This window comes from Ornithorhynchus anatinus, chromosome 2, assembly GCF_004115215.2.
Source record: "Ornithorhynchus anatinus isolate Pmale09 chromosome 2, mOrnAna1.pri.v4, whole genome shotgun sequence".
Taxonomy (NCBI): domain Eukaryota; kingdom Metazoa; phylum Chordata; class Mammalia; order Monotremata; family Ornithorhynchidae; genus Ornithorhynchus; species Ornithorhynchus anatinus.
In genome coordinates this window covers 39,164,321-39,183,130 of record NC_041729.1, presented here as the reverse complement: position 1 = coordinate 39,183,130, position 18,810 = coordinate 39,164,321, and the positions used below count along the sequence as shown (strand labels likewise).

At 44.0% G+C, this 18,810-nt stretch overlaps 1 protein-coding gene across 3 annotated transcripts in view; it reads right to left on the bottom strand.

Moving 5' to 3' along the window:
• Positions 1-13,033, bottom strand: part of CARD11 (caspase recruitment domain family member 11) — a 75,331-nt gene extending 62,298 nt beyond the window's left edge. For 2 of the 3 annotated variants that reach the window (XM_029058143.2, XM_029058149.2), the window contains exon 1: positions 12,753-13,033. In XM_029058143.2, the coding sequence (XP_028913976.1) occupies positions 12,753-12,765 (13 nt within the window). In that variant the 5' untranslated portion in view covers positions 12,766-13,033. The remainder of the gene's footprint in view (positions 1-12,752) is intronic. The other variant, XM_029058147.2, reaches the window with a different exon arrangement.
• Between the last annotated feature and the right edge of the window lie 5,777 nt (positions 13,034-18,810).

Here is an 18,810-nt window from a genome sequence, read left to right as displayed (position 1 = left end):
CTTGTCCTATTTCGCCTGCTTACTGCAGCAAATATGTGGTTCTCTTTAATGACAATTCTGGCTTTTGAAAGCACCCCTCACACAATGGGATGAGTTAAGAATGGTGTGCCAGCCTGAACAGTCTATTTCTTTGGGGGTTTGGTTGATTTGTGTCACCACTCAAACTTTCTCCATGTTTACTTTCTAAAAATGCTCTGGAAACAAAGGACAGTCAAATGAACAATGACCACTACAAAAAAAAAAATCAGTAATATGAGTATAAACTGGTTGAACAACCTTTTATTATTCCTTTTACCAGATGTCCCAACCTTTTGTCCGGGGAAGTCTTCCTCCTCCGACCAGAAAGAAAAGAATACCGTGGTTTTCTAGTCCTCCTCTACTAGGAGATATTCTAGCCCCAGTCCTTCAGTGCACTCCTTTTTTAAAAATAGTATTTGTTAAGCACTTACTCTGTGACAAACACTATTCTAAACTCTGGGGTAAATACAAGTGAATTAGGTTGGATGCTGTCCCTGTCCTACATGGGGCTGTTTAAGTAAGAGGGAGGACGGGAGAACTGAGGCCCAGAGAAGTTAAGTGAGTTGCCCAAAGGTCACACAGCAAGCATTTGGCAAAGCCGGGATTAAAGCTCAGATCCTCTTACTCCCAGGCCTGGGTTCTTTCCACTAGGTCATGCTGCTTCTCTCTTCCAAGCTCAGATACTGCATTTCCACCATCCTCAGCAAACTGCCTCTTCCACTCTGTTACTATTCCCGGGATCATCCTCAGATGTGCTGAGCCACATGTGACTCCTTCTTTAAGAGCTCCCCCAGCTCCTTTGGCTCCCATGGAAGGCATCTCTGATAGCTCAGTTCTAAATGCCACTAAGAGAGTGTGACAGACCCTTGAGAAGCAACATGGTCTAGTGGAAAGAGCACAGGTCTGGCAGTCAGAGGACAGTCAGAATTCTAATCCTGACGCTGCCATTTGTCTGCTGAGAGACATCGGGCAAGCCACTTAATTTCTCTGTGGCTCAGTTCCCTCATCTGCAAAATGGGGATTCAACACTTGTCCTCCCTCCTACTTAGGCCGTGAATCTCATGTGGAACTTGATTATCTTTATTTACCCCAGTCCTTAGTACAGAGCTTGGCACACAGTGTTTAACAAATACAACACATTATTAATTCTCTAAATAGAAAAGAAGGCTGGGACCAACTTGACTTCGTTGTCAGGTCCATCCAAGGCCATCACAAGTCTACTGAGTTAATTTTTTTATCTGAGGAACCAGAACACTCTCAAGTAGTCACATCTGGCAAGAACTACTACAATGAATAGCACCACAATCATTCTATGATCACAAATTCATTCATTCATTCAATAGTATTTATTGAGCGCTTACTATGTGCAGAGCACTGTACTAAGCGCTTGGGATGAACAAGTCGGCAACAGATAGAGACAGTCCCTGCCGTTTGACGGGCTTACAGTCTAATCGGGGGAGACGGACAGACGAGAACAGTGGCAATAAACAGCGTCAAGGGGAAGAAATCATATTAGGTTATGCAAATCTGTATTCCACAAAGAACAGCTCACTGTGATCCCATCTTGTCAAGGACAACGGTGGTGCTCCTTAATATAAGCTCTATTTAAAGTCACAGTACAGTCACAGTGAGGTCTTTATTTGGTTAAAGGAGCATAAAGGATGGGGAGAGTGGGATGGCTTGACCGCAAATCCAAGGGCATAGGGCAAAAATTGGGAAAATTTCTCTTTCTCACATCAACCTCAACTTCCTATTATTTGGACCAGTTCCAGGGGAAAGAATTGCTTACAAATGCTGCGGTGTATCACGCTTCAGTCCTCAATCCATCACGGGCTTTCAGTAAGTTACTATGGAAATAGCACGTCAAATCCCCACTGGTGTGGAACACTTACTGAGACCTGACTGAATGAGTGTTAATGGTATCAGAACCACAGGGGGCCTCGAAGACCCATTATCAGTTGGACCCACGATTTCTGAGCCCCAGGCAGGCAGAAAGAAGAGGAAATGGCAAGAGAGGGTCAAAAGAGAAGGAATCAACTCAGAGTCACGAAAACAACAGGGTAAGAGTAACTGCTGTGCTGGCTATTCATAGCATCGGAGCAAGCTTCAGGTATGACCGTCACCTGAGCTCCTGGGGGGCAAGGAAACAATATATGTGGAAAACCAATATTGGGAGGGGTCAATTTCCTGAAGATCCATGAACGACCCTTAGGAAAGTTACATCTGGCGTGGCTTAGTGAATAGAGCACAGGTCTGAGAGTCAGAAGGACCTGGATTCTAATCCCAGTTCCACCACTTGTCTGCTGGGTGACCTTGGATGAGTCACTTCACTTTTCTGTACCTTAGTCACCTCATCTGTAAAAGGGATATAAGAGTGTGAGCCCCACGTGGGACAGGGACTGCGTTCAAACTGATTAACTTGTATCTACCCCAGCGTTTAGAGGAATGCTTGGCAATGTTATTATTATTATTAAGAATAATCCATGTGTTGCCTGCCACTATGCAGGGCTTACCCTTTTCATCTTTCTGATTCTTCACCTAGGCCCCCTGGTCTGCCATCTGCCTATGGTTTATGGACCAAAGTCTTTACAGCCGCTCCTTTGGCTCTGACCAAGACCCCCCCCCCCCATTTGTCTGAACATTCTTGACTTCAGAGCAGCCTAGAGCTCCCCAAATTGTTCCCCTACTTTATGGCGTAGTGGGAACCTCAGTAGTGGTAGAGTATGGAGGAAGCTAAAGTAGGCTGGGAGTAAGAGAACGGGGAGTCCATGGAGGCCAGCGTTTCCATCTTCCACCCACAGAGTTTAGAGAACCATCGTGGCCTAGTGGATAGAGCACAGGCCTGGGAGTCAGAAAGACCTGAGTTCTAATCCCGGCTCTGCCACTTGTCTACTGTGTGACCTTGGGCAAGTCACCTCACTTCTCTGTGTCTCAGTTACCTCATGTAAAATGAGGATTAAGACTGTGAGCCCCATGTAGGACATGGGCTGTATCCAACTTGATTAGCCTGTATCTACCCGGCACTCGGTACACAGTGCAGGCACATAACAAATGCTTAAATACCATTAAAACAAAACAAAAAACTTTAATAAACAGAAATATTCTAGGCTAAAATCTGCAATTTTCTCTCCATCCAAACTGCTACCATGTTAATCCAAGCACTTTTCCTTTCCCACCTTGATTACTGCTTAAGACCCCTTGCTGACTTCACTGCCGTCTGACTCTTTCCTTTTCAGTCCGGGATTCACTCTGCTGCCCGCATGGTTTTTCCCCAGAAACATTCAGTCCCTGTTGCCCCACTCCTCAAGAACCTCCAGTGGTTGTCCATCCACCTCCACATCAACAGGAACTCCTTACCATCGGCTTTAAAGCACTCCATCACCTGCCCCCTCCTACCTTACCTCCCTGATTTCCTACAGCAACCCAGCCCACAAACTCTGCTCCTCTAATGCCAACCTACTCATGTACCTCGATCTCATCTATCTTGACACCCACCCCTTGCCCACGTCCTGCCTCTGGCCTGAAACACCTCCCTCTTCATACCCGACAGTTACTCTCCCCACTTTCGAAGCCTTACTAAAAGCATATTTCCAAGAGGCTTTCCCTTAATAAGCCCTCATTTGCTTTTCTCTCACTCCCTTCTGTGTCACCTCTGCAGTTAGATTTGCAACCTTCATTCACCCCTCCCTCAGCCCCACAACACTTACATACATATCCATAATGTATTTATATTGATGTCTGTCTCCCCCTCTAGACTATAACTGTAGTATAATACTTGTAGTATTTGTTAAGCACTTACTATGTGCCAGACACTTTATTAAGTAATGGGGTGGTTACACGCAAATTGGGTTGGACACAGTCCCTGTTCCACATGGGGCTCACAGTCTTAATCCCATTTTACAGATGAGATAACTGAGGCACAGAGAAGTTATGGCGGGGGAAACATGTCTACGAACTCTGTCATATCGTACACTCCTGAGTGCTTAGCAGAGTGCTCTGCACACAGTAAGCTCAATCAATATGATTGATGAAGCCCAGAAGATAGCAAACAATTTGTATTTAATTGATCCAGAGAATTATTCCTCTGCTATTTCTTCTGTCCTGGACTTTATAGTGAAGTGGGCTAAGGATGTGACTTTATTCATCCATCATGATGTCACTAAGTGTGCAATTATATTTGATATTGATAATGATGGTGATGAAAAATATGTAAGTAATCAATGGATCAATAGTATTTATTGAGTAATTATTGGGTGCAGGGCTCTGTCCCAAGCACTTGGAAGAGAAGCACAGTAGAATTGGTAGACACAAGCTAGGCCACTCAAGGAGTTTATAATCTGCTGGGGGTTACAGACAAAAGAAATTACCGCAAGGGGAAGCATCAGAGTAAAAAGATATGTACATAAGTGCTGTTGGGGGTGGAGTGAGTTTCAAAGCGCTTAGGTATTTCCCCTCTAGATTGAAAGCTCCTTGTAGGCAGTGAACATGTCTACCAACTCTGTTATAGTGTAATAATAATAATGTTGGTATTTGTTAAGCGCTTACTATGTACTGAGCACTGTTCTAAGCGCTGGGGGAGATACAGGGTCATCAGGTTGTTCCACGTGAGGCTCACAGTTAATCCCCATTTTACAGATGAGATAACTGAGGCACAGAGAAGTGAAGTGACTTGCCCACAGTCACACAGCTGACAAGTGGCAGAGCCGGGAGTCGAACTCATGACCGCTGAGTCCGAAGCCCCAGGCTCTTAGTGTACTCTCCCAAGTGCTTAATACAGTGCTCTGCACACAGTAAGTGTTCAATAAATGGCATTGTTGATATAGCACAAGCCTGGGAGTCAAAAGCTCGTGGGTTCTCATCCCGCTTCTGCCGCTTGTCTGCTCTGTGGCCTTCGGCAAGTCACTTCACTTCTCTGTGCCTCAGTTACCTCATCTGTAAAATGGGGATTAAGACTGTGAGCCCCATGTGGGATTGGGACTGTGTCCAAACCCAATTTGCGTGTAACCGCTTCAGTGCTTAGTACAGTGCCTGGCATATAGTAAGGTCTAAACAAATACTACAATTATTATTATTATTATTGTTAATGATAAATACAATTGATCAATTGATTGATTAGGGAAAATGGACCCAAGTGCATAGACAATGCAGAAGGGAGGACTATGATTAGGGTGGGGAGATGAGAGCTTAGTCCTTTAGGATAGTGCTCTGCATAACATGGGCACTCAATAAATACCATCGATTGATTGACTGGCTTCAAGTATTTTTTTAATGGCTAGATACCCTAATCTTATATTATCGTGACCATAACTATGCCTGAATAAGGCAAAGATTTTCCATCAGTTCTATACTGCTTGGCCCAAACAGTTCCTCTCTCCATATGTTCCATCTTTTGGAACGAGAGAGTACGTTAAAAAGCAGTTGCAATGGGAAGCTGATCAAGTGTGGCTCACAGACAGTCAAGCGGGAGACTTTTATACGGAAAGCTTCCCTCAGCAGAGCATAAGATAACCACTGAAGCAACTGTTTGTTAGGCAGAACCATTTCTCATATTAGGAAGCCAATCCCAAGTCTCTATGCACTTGTTTATTTCTTCCTCAAAACCTTGAATCAATCAATAGTGTTTACTGAGGACTTAGCATGTGCAGAGTACTGTAATAACGACTTGGGAGAGTACAATACAACAGAGTTGGTAGACACGTTTCCTGCCCACAGCTTACAGACTAGAGGGAGTTTCAATCAGCGGTATTCGCTGAGAGTTTGATATGCACATAAGCCCTTAGGAGAGTACAAGAGATTCCGACTCTCAAGAAGCTTACACTCTAGTGAGGGAAACAATCATTAAATTAAGGGGAGGCAGCAGAGTTTAAGGACGTGTGCTGGGGAGCAGGGGGTGGGGTGAGAATCAAAATGCTTAGAGGGGTACAGACCCGAGTGCAGTAGTTGATTGCCGAAGAGGGGGAGTATAAGGTGGGGAAATGAGAGGTTAGTCAGGGAAGGCTTCTTGGAGGAGATACGATTTTAGCAGGGCTTTGAAATTGGTGTGGTCTGTCAGATATGAAGGGGGAGGGCGTTCCAGGCGGGAAGAAGTGCATGAGCAAGGGGTCGACGATGAGAGAGAGAGATGAGATCAAGTCACGGTGTGTAAGCGGGTGTTAGAGGAGTGAAGTGCGCGGGCTGGGCTGTAGTGGGAGAGAAGCAAGGTTAAGTAGGAGGGAGAGAACTGATATCATCCTTCTCCAAGCCAAGTGAGTGCAGGACACAGTCTCATGGCTACTGACCTAGAATCAGTGAAAGTCCTATTAGCTAGATATCACACCCAGATTCCCATCCTGATTCGGTACCAAAATAATGTGCATTAGGTAGGGTGTGGTAGCATTAGATAAGTTTTACCTACCCACCTTCGACTTCCTACCCCATATCTGACGAGTAGGTGGGATAATTTTTTCTCATCTGATCATCAGATATTGACAGTGATATCAATATTCACTGATATTGATATCAGGTTCAGCTGATGATCCAAAAGGTCCTGAGGATGGTGAGAGGAGTCTCTGATTTTGGGTTGACTGATGAGCAGATAGGCTAAAATTAGCTGTCAGCTCATTAAATACAGGGAATGGAAAGAGCAGAGCACACCTATTGGTCGGTGGGAGAAGGGATTCCTACCTGATCTAGGTATTCACGGTGCTGATTGCCTGAAGAAGCAATCATATTTATTGAGTGCTTATTTATTCAGACCATTGTACTAAACTCTTGGGAGAGTGTAATATAACAGAGTGGTAGTCACATTCCCTGCCCACGACAAAGTCTAGAGGATATTAGCAGAATTCTGTGATGCTGATTCTCAATCAGTCAGCACAACAGAGACAAAATATAATTATTCTTCCCTTCAAGAAACTCCAAGTGCTTCATGGGCACATTTAGCTACACCACACAGCGCTTCAAGAAGAAGGGGAATAGCAAGCATCATTCGATCAATCAATCAGTGGTATTTATTGAAAGCTTACTCTGTGTGAAGCTTTGCATTAAGTGCTTTGCACACAGTAAGCACTCAATATATATGATCGAATGAATGAATGAGTCAATTCCAGGACCCAGATTGCTGGACTCCTGACCCTACAACCATTCAGATGGACCTAAGGTTGCTGGGTTGCCCACTGTATGAGATTGCCCATTCTTTCACCGCTTTGTTCCATTTCTCCAGGAAGGTCTATTAAGAGGGTACACAATACCATCCCAAATTTGAATGATGCTAGCATCACTTCAGGTGGAGCCCGATAATAATCAAGGGCTCGGACTCTCAAACTGAAATCTGCCCTCACATGACTGCTCTGCAATTAGCAGAAAACTCTATAGCTCTGAGCTCCTCCAGAAGGTGTGACCCATAACAACAGGCACGATAAGGATCCATCTGGAGGTATATCTGGAGCTTCAGCCTCTCTTCTGGCCTTAGAGATTTAGGTTTGCCCCCCCCCCAAAAAAAATGATTCATGGTTTCCAGGCCTACAGGAAGTGTGTGCCCTTTATTTTTCTTCTAAAAATCAAACCAAAAAAATTCCCTTTTTGACTTGGGAGACTATTTAATGAAGCTCATTTCACAAGGCACAAGATATCATTCATGTCAAAGGCTGTGGAATGAGGCATTCAACAAAAGACAGGAGGAAATGAAACCCATTGCAATAAAAATACATCAACTAATAAATAAGGAGCTTAAGCAATGCATCCAACTAGAAATATCCTGAATATCCCAGTGGCAACAGAAATACCCCAAAGCTTTGCTTTAAACAAACAGGAGAAGAACAGATGACTCCCAAGTGTCTATAGGAAAGGTAATACGTTTCTCAAGAGGGTGCAAACAGAAGGTTTTATCTAGCAGACTGGTGGAAGAACCAGAATATGAAAAGGATTCATAGAAGGATCAAATCAAACAAGAAAAGAACTTGATTGCCTTGACATAGATAGGCTTCAGCAAGCATTCCTAAGGCTTTGTTGACTCCTAACTTCCCATCTGGAGAATTAAAAACTCCAGAGAATTTGATAATGAGGATAGGCACACACAGGATAATTTCATTCTATAAAAAAGTTTTCCTTCTCTGCTTCACTGAATTATGAAGCTCTGTTGGAGACAGTATCACCAAGGGATTAGAAACCAGCGCTGGAGGGTTTATATACCGGACTGGGAGTCAGGAGTCTATCCGTAGATAAACCGATGACTTGCGTAGTGATCCTGAGAGTGTCCTTTACCTCTTCATGATTACCTTCCTTACCCATACTTAAAGGGTTTGAGATCATCAGGCTGTAGGAAAACAAGTCCCAAATATCATCTATAAATTCACCACAAGCCAATCAAAAAAAACAAACAAGACACAATGCCAGAGATTGACATGGATTAAAATGTCTAACTTGAGAAGAGGGACAGGAATGCAATAGCAGGAAGTTCAACAGAGGCCAATAGGCCAAACTTTAAAATCAAGACCAAAAAGTCAACCTATTCCAGATGGTAAACAGCCATGAAAATATATACCCTTAACATTTTTAACCACTCACTCAGTATAAACTGCTGCATATCTTGGATGAATGGGAGAGTGTCCACCTGCTATGCTGTCGCCGAAAAATGCAGCTAGGCCATTATTTATTGCCTGGATCTTGGCTAGCTCTTTAATACTGAGAAGCAACTTGGTCTAATGGAAGGTGCATGGGCCAGGGAGTCAGAGGATCTGGGTTCTAGTTCCAGCTCTGCCTCCTGTCTGCCGTGTGACCTTGGGCAATTTACTTAACTTTTCTGTGCTTCAGTTACCTTACCTGTAAAGTGGGGATTAAGATTGTGAGGCCCATGTGGGACATGGACTACGTCCAACTTGATTATGATGAATCCACCCTAGCACTTACTACAGTGCCTTCCATATGGTAAGTACTTAAATGCCATATAAAAAGCCAACAAATAAACAGTGAATTGATGATGTGTAATAAACTAAAATGTGGTTACTATCTGATTTTCATTGGAATGTGAACTTTTCAGATGGATTTTTGGAAAAAAAGATAGGGTTTCCTTTTTGCCCAAAGCACTCTGTTAATTCAGGCAAATTCCAAAATACGCCAGAACTTTCTTAATTGCCAATCTTTATCTTCATGAGATTAAGTTTTCTGCAGAAACTGGAAAAACTATGTGCTGAAGTCCTTAAAGTCAAAATATCCTTGCAGTCCAAAACTGAATTACGGCTAGAAGACACTGGGAGAAGGAGTGCAAAGGATCACTATTAGTCAAATGTATACTTTTTGTGGAAAACTATACCCAATTCTCTTCTAAAGATGCCTTCTTTTTTCCCCAGGTCCTTACTCAAACACAAATGTCAATAAAATGCACTTTTTTTTCCACACCAACATTTATTCATTGAAATAATAATTTACAAAGCCCACTAAAATAATACCTGTTTTGGGCTTCTGTGGGCCTCTGTATCACATCAGTTTTACTATTGGATGACACCCCTGAGGTCTTTGGAATATTTGTCACCTAGCTCTATTGATCCTCACACACCACTACAACTCACCGCAGTAGGGTGCACCAGAGAGCAATGTCCCAGTCAGATTTGCTTTAAGGAAAGCCGACGGTGGGACTATCGGTCTTACACTCGTACAACCACTTCGGCCTTAAACAAAGCTTTTGGCAGCTTTATTATCCTAGGCAGGAGAGTCAAAGCATACTTTTGTTTTAAAATAGAAGGGGCAGTGACAGTGAGATCCACTCTCTCCATCCCCCTGAACTTAGGAGACCAGGGGCCTCGTGGGCCAGGCTTATCCAAAGAGAATGGAACACTTTCAGAGTAAGGATTTTACATTTAAATCCCCAAAGCCATTTTTCTTTCCTCTCACTGACAACATCGTAATGAAGGTCCAGCTGTAGGTAATTCACTGACTGGACTGAGAATTTAGACACAGATCTTTTTCTAAAGAAGAGACGTGAAGTAGCTATTTTTAGCCTACTCTACTACTAGACTTGGACTGAGTTAATTTTTGCTTTGTCGGCACGGGGCAAAGCGAGTGGCGAAAGGGGTGGAAAAGGAGACAGGGAGAGAGAAAGAGAGAGGGAGAGGAGAGAAAGAGCAAGCAAGAAAGAGATGAAATAGAAATGCTTTTACTAATCACTGGATCTGTGCCACAGACACCAATTACATAAATTTAACAGCAACTATTATAATTCCTGAGCCCTTGAACAAATCACAAGCAAAAAGGTCATCCTTCTGAAAATGTCCACCCCATTAAAACCAGCGAACCAGAGGTAAGGAGTGCCTGAAGGGCATAGGCAGTAACTGATAGACAAATGATGGGGGAGGGAGCATTGGCATCAGTACTTATCTCTGCAATTGGTACACTGGGGAAGAGGCTGGTGAAGGCTGGCACTTGGGCAGAAGTTAAACCATTTTTCTTCTTTTTAGGAAAGAAATGCTTGTGAGAAAGCAGTTTGTGAGGGTGGTTCCTCAAGATGACTCTAAACTTCTCCTGACTTCTAAGTTTCACTCAGTCCAGATGTTTTCTCTGGAGATTTAGTTGTGTGGGCCAGTGAGCTGTGCAGCTAAAAGCTAGGATCAGAAGGGAAGGGTCCACCTGTACAAATAATTCGACGGCAGGCTTAAGGGCAGATCTTTGTTCTCCTATCAGATATTTTTACGAACTTGGGTTAAACTTCTGGTTTTGCAAAGGAAAAAAAATACTTATTTCCTGTGCCAAAGTGGTCATTTGGGGATGCTTTTACATACCACAGATTCAGTTTATCACCCTTAATTGTATGAAAAAAACCCCTTAAAAATCAGATGACGTGTTCTAAGCAAAGAGAAAATTTAGGGCTGTTGTAAAAGCTGATCCTGATGGCCTACTGGCTCAAATGGGAGACTCCATCCTTCAATATCTGACATTTCTTTTCATGTAATCGCATAGAGAAAAAAACCTGTCAATTTATCTGTGATGCATGAAGTTCTATGAAGATGAATAGAGATAAGCCATTTGCCATTTTTGAAGCCTCAGCCCCACACCCCCCCCTTAGTACCATTCTTTTCCATAGGCAATACAGTCTTAATAAGCAGGTACTGTGTGATAAATCTAGCCAAGTGGATTTGTAGTTTGCAGCAATGAAATGAGGGGGATATATTTTTTTCACCAGCAGGTACTGAGGTAAAACCCTATACTTAAAAAAAAAAAAAGCCATCCCTGGGAGCGGAGGTCTGGATTTCGGGCTTGGAGGCCTTATATAAAAAACACCACCCATTTCATAAGCAAGAACAAATGATAGAAGAGTTTCAACAAGACTTTTTAAACATCTATTTGATTTAGGACTAAGAACTTGATTTCCCTACCTGTTGAATCCTGGGCCAGGAATTATTATCATTTTCATACATCTGCTTTCAAAAAGGGGCTGGGGATTAGGGGGAAGCAGAGACAGCAGTGTTGCCAGAACTCTCCCAACACATATCCCATGGAAGGGCTGACCAGGACACTTGTTTCTGCAGATTGATGCTTTCGGCTCTCAAAAAGGAACAAGCGTCCAGTGGACCGCTCTTTATCCTTGCAGAGTTGCTCATGAATTAGCAGAGCGGGGAACCACCATCTTTGGAATGACTGAACCCTGCACCTGATTCATTTGCCCGGATTGTAGTGTAACCATCCCGGTTCTCATCACAGTGTTTGGCACGTAGTAGGCATTTTACCAGCAACAGAATTAATATTGCCCTAATGAGAATAAAATAATTGAAAGAGCAAACCTGGCTAGATCTGTGGTTTGGCCACAACCCAGCCTCAAAGTCTTGGTTCTGATAAACTCTTAACTCTCTCCTGGGGTGGTTCTAGCTACACTGTTTGAAAAATGGGGGACTCCCCACTTCTGGAAGCTTCATGCCATTTAGGGCCAGTCCTGGGCAATTGAAACACAGGAGGCTTCAAGATCCTGACAACCCAGCGACTCTACAAACTCCTTTTCCTGTCAGGCAGGTTGTACAGAGGAAGACAGAGAAAGAGCAGGGGTTGTCTTTTCTTCTCAGCGTCTCTTCTCCCTCATTTTCCCTTTTACGGGTACTAAAAACTTCTGCCCTGGCAGGGCTAGGATTTAGGGGAACTATGAACTTCTGTCCCGGCAGGGCTGGAATTTAGGGGTACTATGAACTTCTACCCTGGCAGGGCGAGGGGTTAGGGGTACTGTGAAGTTCTGTCCTGGCAGGGCTAGGGTTTAGGGGCACTGTGAACTTCTGCCCTGGCAGGGCTGGGAGTTAGGGATACTGTGAACTTCTGCCCTAGCAGGGCTAGGGTTTAGAGATGCTATGATCTTCTGCCCTGGCAGAGCGAGAGTTTAGGGGTACTATGAACTTCTGCCCTGGCAGAGCTAGGGTTTAGGGATATTAGGATCTTTTTGCCCTGGCAGGGCTAGGAGGTAGGGATGCTGTGAACTTCTGCCCTAGCAGGGCTAGGGTATAGGGATGCTATGATCTTCTGCCCTGGCAGAGCTAGGGTTTAGGGATATTAGGATCTTTTGCCCCGGCAGGGCTAGGGCTTAGGGGTACTCGGAACTTCTGCCCCGGCAGAGCTAGGGATGAGGGGTACTATGAAGTTCTGCCCTGCCAGGGCTGGTGTTTTAAGGGTTCTATGAAGTTCTGTCCTGGCAGGGCTAGGGTTCAAGGGTGCTATGAACGTTAGCCCTGGCAGGGGGAGGGAAAGGGCCCCGAGGCGAGCAGCCTCGCGTTTTTCCATCCTACCTTGGGCGCTCATGGTCCGGGTTGCGGGCAGCCGCCCCGGTCAGCGACGCTCCTCCATCCCGGAGCCCTGGGACACCCGACCCCGCCGGCTCCGGGGCCCGTTCGGACCGGGGGGGGGGGGGGGGGGCGAGAGGGGGGCTCTGCAGAGCGCACCGCACAGCACCGCACCGCGAATCCCCAACGGTGGGCGGTAGGCGCTCCGGGGGATGGGGTCCAGGGTCCAGGAGATGGACAGGAGGGAAACGGGCGGAGCTGGGCGAACCAGGGGGGCCGGAATGAGCCCAGAGCAGAGAAAAGGGAGAAACAAAATTGAGAGAGAAAGTGTGTCATAGGCTGGGAGGGGCGGGGGAGGGAAATGCAAAACCTGACAGGAAATGAGACTAGAAAAAAAAAATGCAAAAGGTTAGAAAAACTGGTGAAGTCTTTTAAAAAGAGCCTGGGCCAAGGCCCGAAGAGAGGCTGGAAGGTAAATTGCCCCAGCAGGTGGACGAGGCGCCAGGACCGGAGCAGAGGGGACGGAGAGGAGGCGGAGGGCGGTGGGGAAGAGGAAAGAAAGGAAAGCGGGGATCACTGGAGCAAAATTGAGGTCTGCAAAGTTGGCTGCTTATGGCTTGGCTCCCCCTGCCCCTTGGAGCCTAGCGGGCCGAGGTCCCCCTCCCAGCTGGACTGCAGCTGTGCTCCATCTGCTCCAACAGGAATCCCCTTCTTGAGGTTTTCGGAAATTTTGAAATCAGGTAATCAAAAAGCTTCTTCGAGCGCTTCCTCTGTGCAGAGCGCACGGGAGAGTACAGTAGAGTGAGTAGATATGATCCCTACCTTCAGGAGCTTACAATTTTTTTCTGGAAAAAAAAGAAGCTTGGGAGATTGACATTGAAAAGCCTTTTAGGATCTTATTCCCAAACACAAAGAGAGCTCTGTACGTTTGGATAGTTTCTTTTACCATCCCTTTCTTCCCGCTCTAGTGCTGTCCCCATGCCAATGCTTCATGTCTTCTAAAATCTTCCCTGAGGCAAACAATTCCCACATCAGTCTTGTTCCCCAGCTGAAAAGGTGCAGCAACACATCAGCAAGAAGTGCGATAACTCTTGTTATAGGAACAGCCATCCCTTTTTTTTTTTCTTCAACCTGCTGACATCCCTACTCTTGGGAAACCCAGGGTGATCGGGAGGGAACTTCCTCAGTAATGCTGGCCTGAGATGGGAATTAGAGATCACTGACCAGCTGTTTGTAATGACAGGAGGAGCACGACAGTTTTATTAAGAAGCTCTTTCCCGGCGGGTGGCGGGGGGAGTGTTGTCCTACAGCCTAGGAGTTTCAGAGGAACCATCCCGACTATATAATAGATCTAGAATGGACCTTGGTATCACCTAGTGCAACTCCCAGCCTGCAGGGAGGTTGACCTCTCCTACATAACTAGGAAGATTTGTCCCCATTTGAAATTTGCTTACCCCCGCATCTTTGGACCCGGGCCATCTCCGTGAAGAACAAGTCCTAAATGTCCGAGTTCACGGCTTGTTTGGGGCTTGGAGAATTTGCAGTGATGTACCTCTTGCCCTTCAGTGCATATGCCTTAAACCCTACACTTCCCGGAGGGCCTTGCTTATTAAAGCCTCTGTTGACCTTAAGCCTTTTTCGTGATTCAAAATTCAAGGGGAATTGTTCTGGATTGGTTCTTCCAAATTCCACTTAACATTTTCTAGACTAGGTGTTTGCTCACCAGCAATAATTGCTTTCATTTCTCGAGCATTAATTGACTATGTTTTCACCTCTCTCGCTGACAAAGATAAGGTAACAGTAACTACAGAATGCAACATAATTTCAGGACTAAATACTCTCCTTTTTTAAAGCATAATTTACTCAAATAACAATAGTTTTGTGGTGTCTTGACTCAACATTTCATTGCAAAGATAAGTGATTGGCCTGCTGGGAGAAGTCTTCAGGCAGCTGGTCTGCCCTTCATTCTGGAAATTAATGAGCAGCAACCCAGAAGCAGGGTATCTCCCAAGACGCAGAAAGTAGGTGTCCAAAATTCCTGCCTCCACTGAATAAAAATAATAATAATATTGGTATTTGTTAGTGCTTACTGTATGCAGAGCACTATTCTAAGTGCTGGGGTAGGTACAGAGTAATCAGGTTGTCCCACATGAGGCTCACAGTCCTCATGAGGGAACTGAGGCACAGAGAAGTTAAGTGACTTGCCCACAGTCACACAGCTGACAGATGGCAGAGCGGGATTCAAACCCATGACCTCTGGCTCCCAAATCCGTGCTCTTTCCACGGAGTCACGCTGCTTCTCTGGAAGCATCCTTGCCTCAGGGACATGGTGCTCTGTTACCTTCTATGCTGTCACAACTGACATACTTCTGGCAGCATTTCAGTCCAAAGGGCAGATACACGCAAATTGAGTTGGACATTGTCCCTTTCCTACGTAGGGCTCACAATCTTCATCCTCATTCTACAGATGAGGTAACTGAGGCATAGAGAAGTAAAGTGATGTGCCCAAGGTCACACAGCAGACAAATGGCGGAGCTGGGATTAGAACCCAGGTCCTTCTGACTCCCAGGCACGTGCTGAATCCATTAGTCCATACTGCTTCTCAAATGGTATTTGTTAAGAGCTTTCTATATACCGAGCACTTTACTAAGCGCTTTACTGATACAAGCTAATCAGGGTGGATACAGTCCTTATCCCAAATGGGGATCACAGTCTTAATCCCCACATTAAAGGTGAGGTAACTGAGACATAGAGTGAAGTGACTTGCCTGAGGACACACAGCAGTCAAGAGGCGGAGCTGAGATTAGAACCCAGTTACTTCTGATACCCAGGCCCATGCTCTACTAGGCCATGCTGCTCTCCTTTAAAGCATGTTAAACATTTTCAAAATTAAAAATTCATCAAGGACAAGGAACCTCCGGTTTATAAATAGAGGGAATGGATTATATGAGTTTTACCTCATTTATTCCCTATACTGTAAGTAAGCTCCTTGTGGGCAGGGATCGTGTCTACCAACTCTTTTGTATAGATTCCCCGAAGTGTGTACTGCAGCGCTCCCCACAAAGTAAGCACAGAAAGAAAACAAAACATTGATTGATGGATTGACGGATTGACTTAATTTCTAGCTTCCTAGTCTTTTTTATTCTCTGGTTAGTGCTTAACTGCTCCCCATAAAAAATTCCCAAATCAACTTTAGTTGAGTTTTTCTTTACATTTTCACTGCCAAAATAGACATGTCAGTAGTGTGGCCTAGGGGATAGAACATGGGTCTGGGAGTCAGGGGACCTGGATTTTAACCCCACCTACACCATTTGCCTGCTAGGTGAGTTTGGACAAGTCACTTAACTTATCTGTGCATCAGTATCCTCATCTATAAAATGGGAACTAAATGCCTGATCACCCTTTTGTGAGCCCTACGTGGGACAGAAATGATCTGATCTGCTTCTCTACCCAGTGCATGCTACAGTGCTTAGGACATAGTAAATGCTTAACAAAGCCACAACAAATCCATCCGAACTCTGCCTAGTTGAATTAAGTCAATTTGTGTAATGAATGTCAGTATCTCCTTTGCTGTCAAAAAAATGCATGTGAAATTTGGACTGATACCTGAATGGTATGCACATTTTTTAATGCTTCAAAAATATCTTTTTTTCCCCAGGTCCTTTCCCTTCTCCCCACTTTTTAAAGATTCTTTAGTATCCTTGGGCATCTGGGGCTTGTGGTCAGTTTTTGCTCATTCTTGGGTGAAGGTCATCATCTTCTTGCTCAAAAATAAAGCCTCACTTCCAAGATTTGAGTAGTGTTAACTTTTGGTTTGACATTGGGATCCATTACTTTAGATCAAGTTAAGATGCCTTAGCATTTGCTACCAATGCCAAAGGGCAGCTGGGATGTCTAATGCTCATTTAGCCACTTATATCATTTGCAAATGCCTGAAATGAGTAATAGTACTGAAGAAATACTTGACATGCAGGTGTTGTTATATGTAAATCGGCAAAATAAAAGCTAAACTGAACTCTGAAATATTTGAAAATGAAACCTGATTTTTAGGCAAACTTTAAAAATCACAATAATTAACCCACTATAGTTTTTAAATCTGAAAATTCCATCTAGTTATTATAAGAAGGATTGAGGAAGGGCAAGACAACTTATTTTTTTCTTTTTGAAGGGACTACTGGTTGCAACAGCCGTCCATTTCCCCCACCTGCCTCCACTGAACATTTGGTTGTAGGATCTCATAAGACCAAGGTATGCATAACCAATCCAAGCAGAAATTTAAAGAGATAGTTATTGTATCATATCCAAGAGATTGTCTGAAGGCCAGGTACATCTTTGTTTAAGCTTAGGACCCTGAGATTTAAATGACACAAATATTGTGAACAGCATTCCCACGAAGCCCACTAAACATGTTATGATTGTCCAATTTCGCTCCTAAGTCTTAGTCTCAGTGGAGGTGAATGATAAATTGGCACTTGTTCAACTGGGGAAATGATCTCAAAAGATTCGAAGGATGGAAAATGAGGGTTAGGAGATAAGGTTTAAGATATTAGATTTGCTTAGTTTAGCAAAGAGAAGTTGCTAAATTGGGGGAGCTAATAACCCTCTACAAGTATGTGAGGGATTTCTATGAGGAGGATCAGAACCAGTTGTTTGCCATGAACAGAGAAGATTGAGCAAGAGGCTTGAACTCAAATGAAAACAGAAGAGATTTCAGTTGGCCATAGGGAAAAACTTGATTGTCAGGGTGATAACATACCGGTATAATTTAACCCAGGAGGTTATGGAAGTCTCCATTCTTGAAGAGATTTAAAATCAGGCTAGAAACACCAGTTCTGGACAATAACAATTTTAGCTTTTTTGTAAAACTTCCAGGTTTCCTTCTCTCCTTGTCTCCCAGTATCTCTTTTCCCTAACTCTCACAGGAAGCCACATTGCCTTCCATCCCATTCTCCTCTTCCCTCTGGTCTGTTTCTTACTTCTCTATGTGTCCCTTTCCAGCTCCCATCCCAACAGCCAGACCTTCTGATTTAACTTCTCTCTTTCATTTCCTCTTTCTCTGGAACCATTTCCTCCACAAAGCAGAATGTGTTTGTAGGGGTGATGAGGGTGAATGGGGGACAGTTTAACTAGAAATATGCCTTGCTTTACAAAGCTGCATAAATAGTCCACAAATTGTCCTTTTGTTTCTTGGTGTTACTCCAGAAGTCAGTCATTTTTGCCTGGTGCAATGTGATCATTATCTTTGACCTCTCAGTTCTACAATAGTTCAATAATTGCAGGTGCTATCATTTTTCTTTTAATGCAAAACCAAACTGCCTAGAGCAGCTTACTAAGAACCAAATCTGGACCCTAACTTGGATATAATAATAGCCCTCAGTAAGGAAGGTAGTTTCTCTCAATCCAGGGAGTCTTTTTCTTTCACTCCATCGAGGCAGGCACATATTGGTTTTTCCTTCCCAGAATCTTCCCCCATCACTGAGCAGAATTCCAGATCCAGGTGAAGGCTACGCTTTCAACCAGAAGAAGGCAAAATGGAATCAAACAGAGATTCCAGGGAGACACTGCAGTTCCAGCTCCAAAATGGCCCTCCTTTACTTCATTCTCCCTCCCCATTCCTTGAGACAGAAATTCCATTATGTAATGGCTTCACTTAACTTCCTGAAAATCATTCCTTATCAGTGTAACAGTCACACGCTTGGGACAACAAAGAGGCATTTCACAAACTATTGATCTGAGAATTAATATATTGCTTTTTTCTCAGATGCCATACATCACTGAAACTGTATATATTAACACTCTTGAAATAGCTGGGAGAGCAAAAACAGAGCTTTCATGTTATTTAATTATACTTTACATATTTTCTATTCTTTATTCCACAGCTGTTCTGTTTCCCTATAAACTCATTCTTCTTAATTTCAGCTGAGTAGACTCTCAGAAAAGCATCACTACCTCTATTTCCCCAATCCAATAGACAGGCAACTTATTAGACTGTCCATCTATTTGATGGTACCTAGTCATGGACATCAAAAATGACCTTTGCACTTTCAATAAAAGGGGCTGGAAG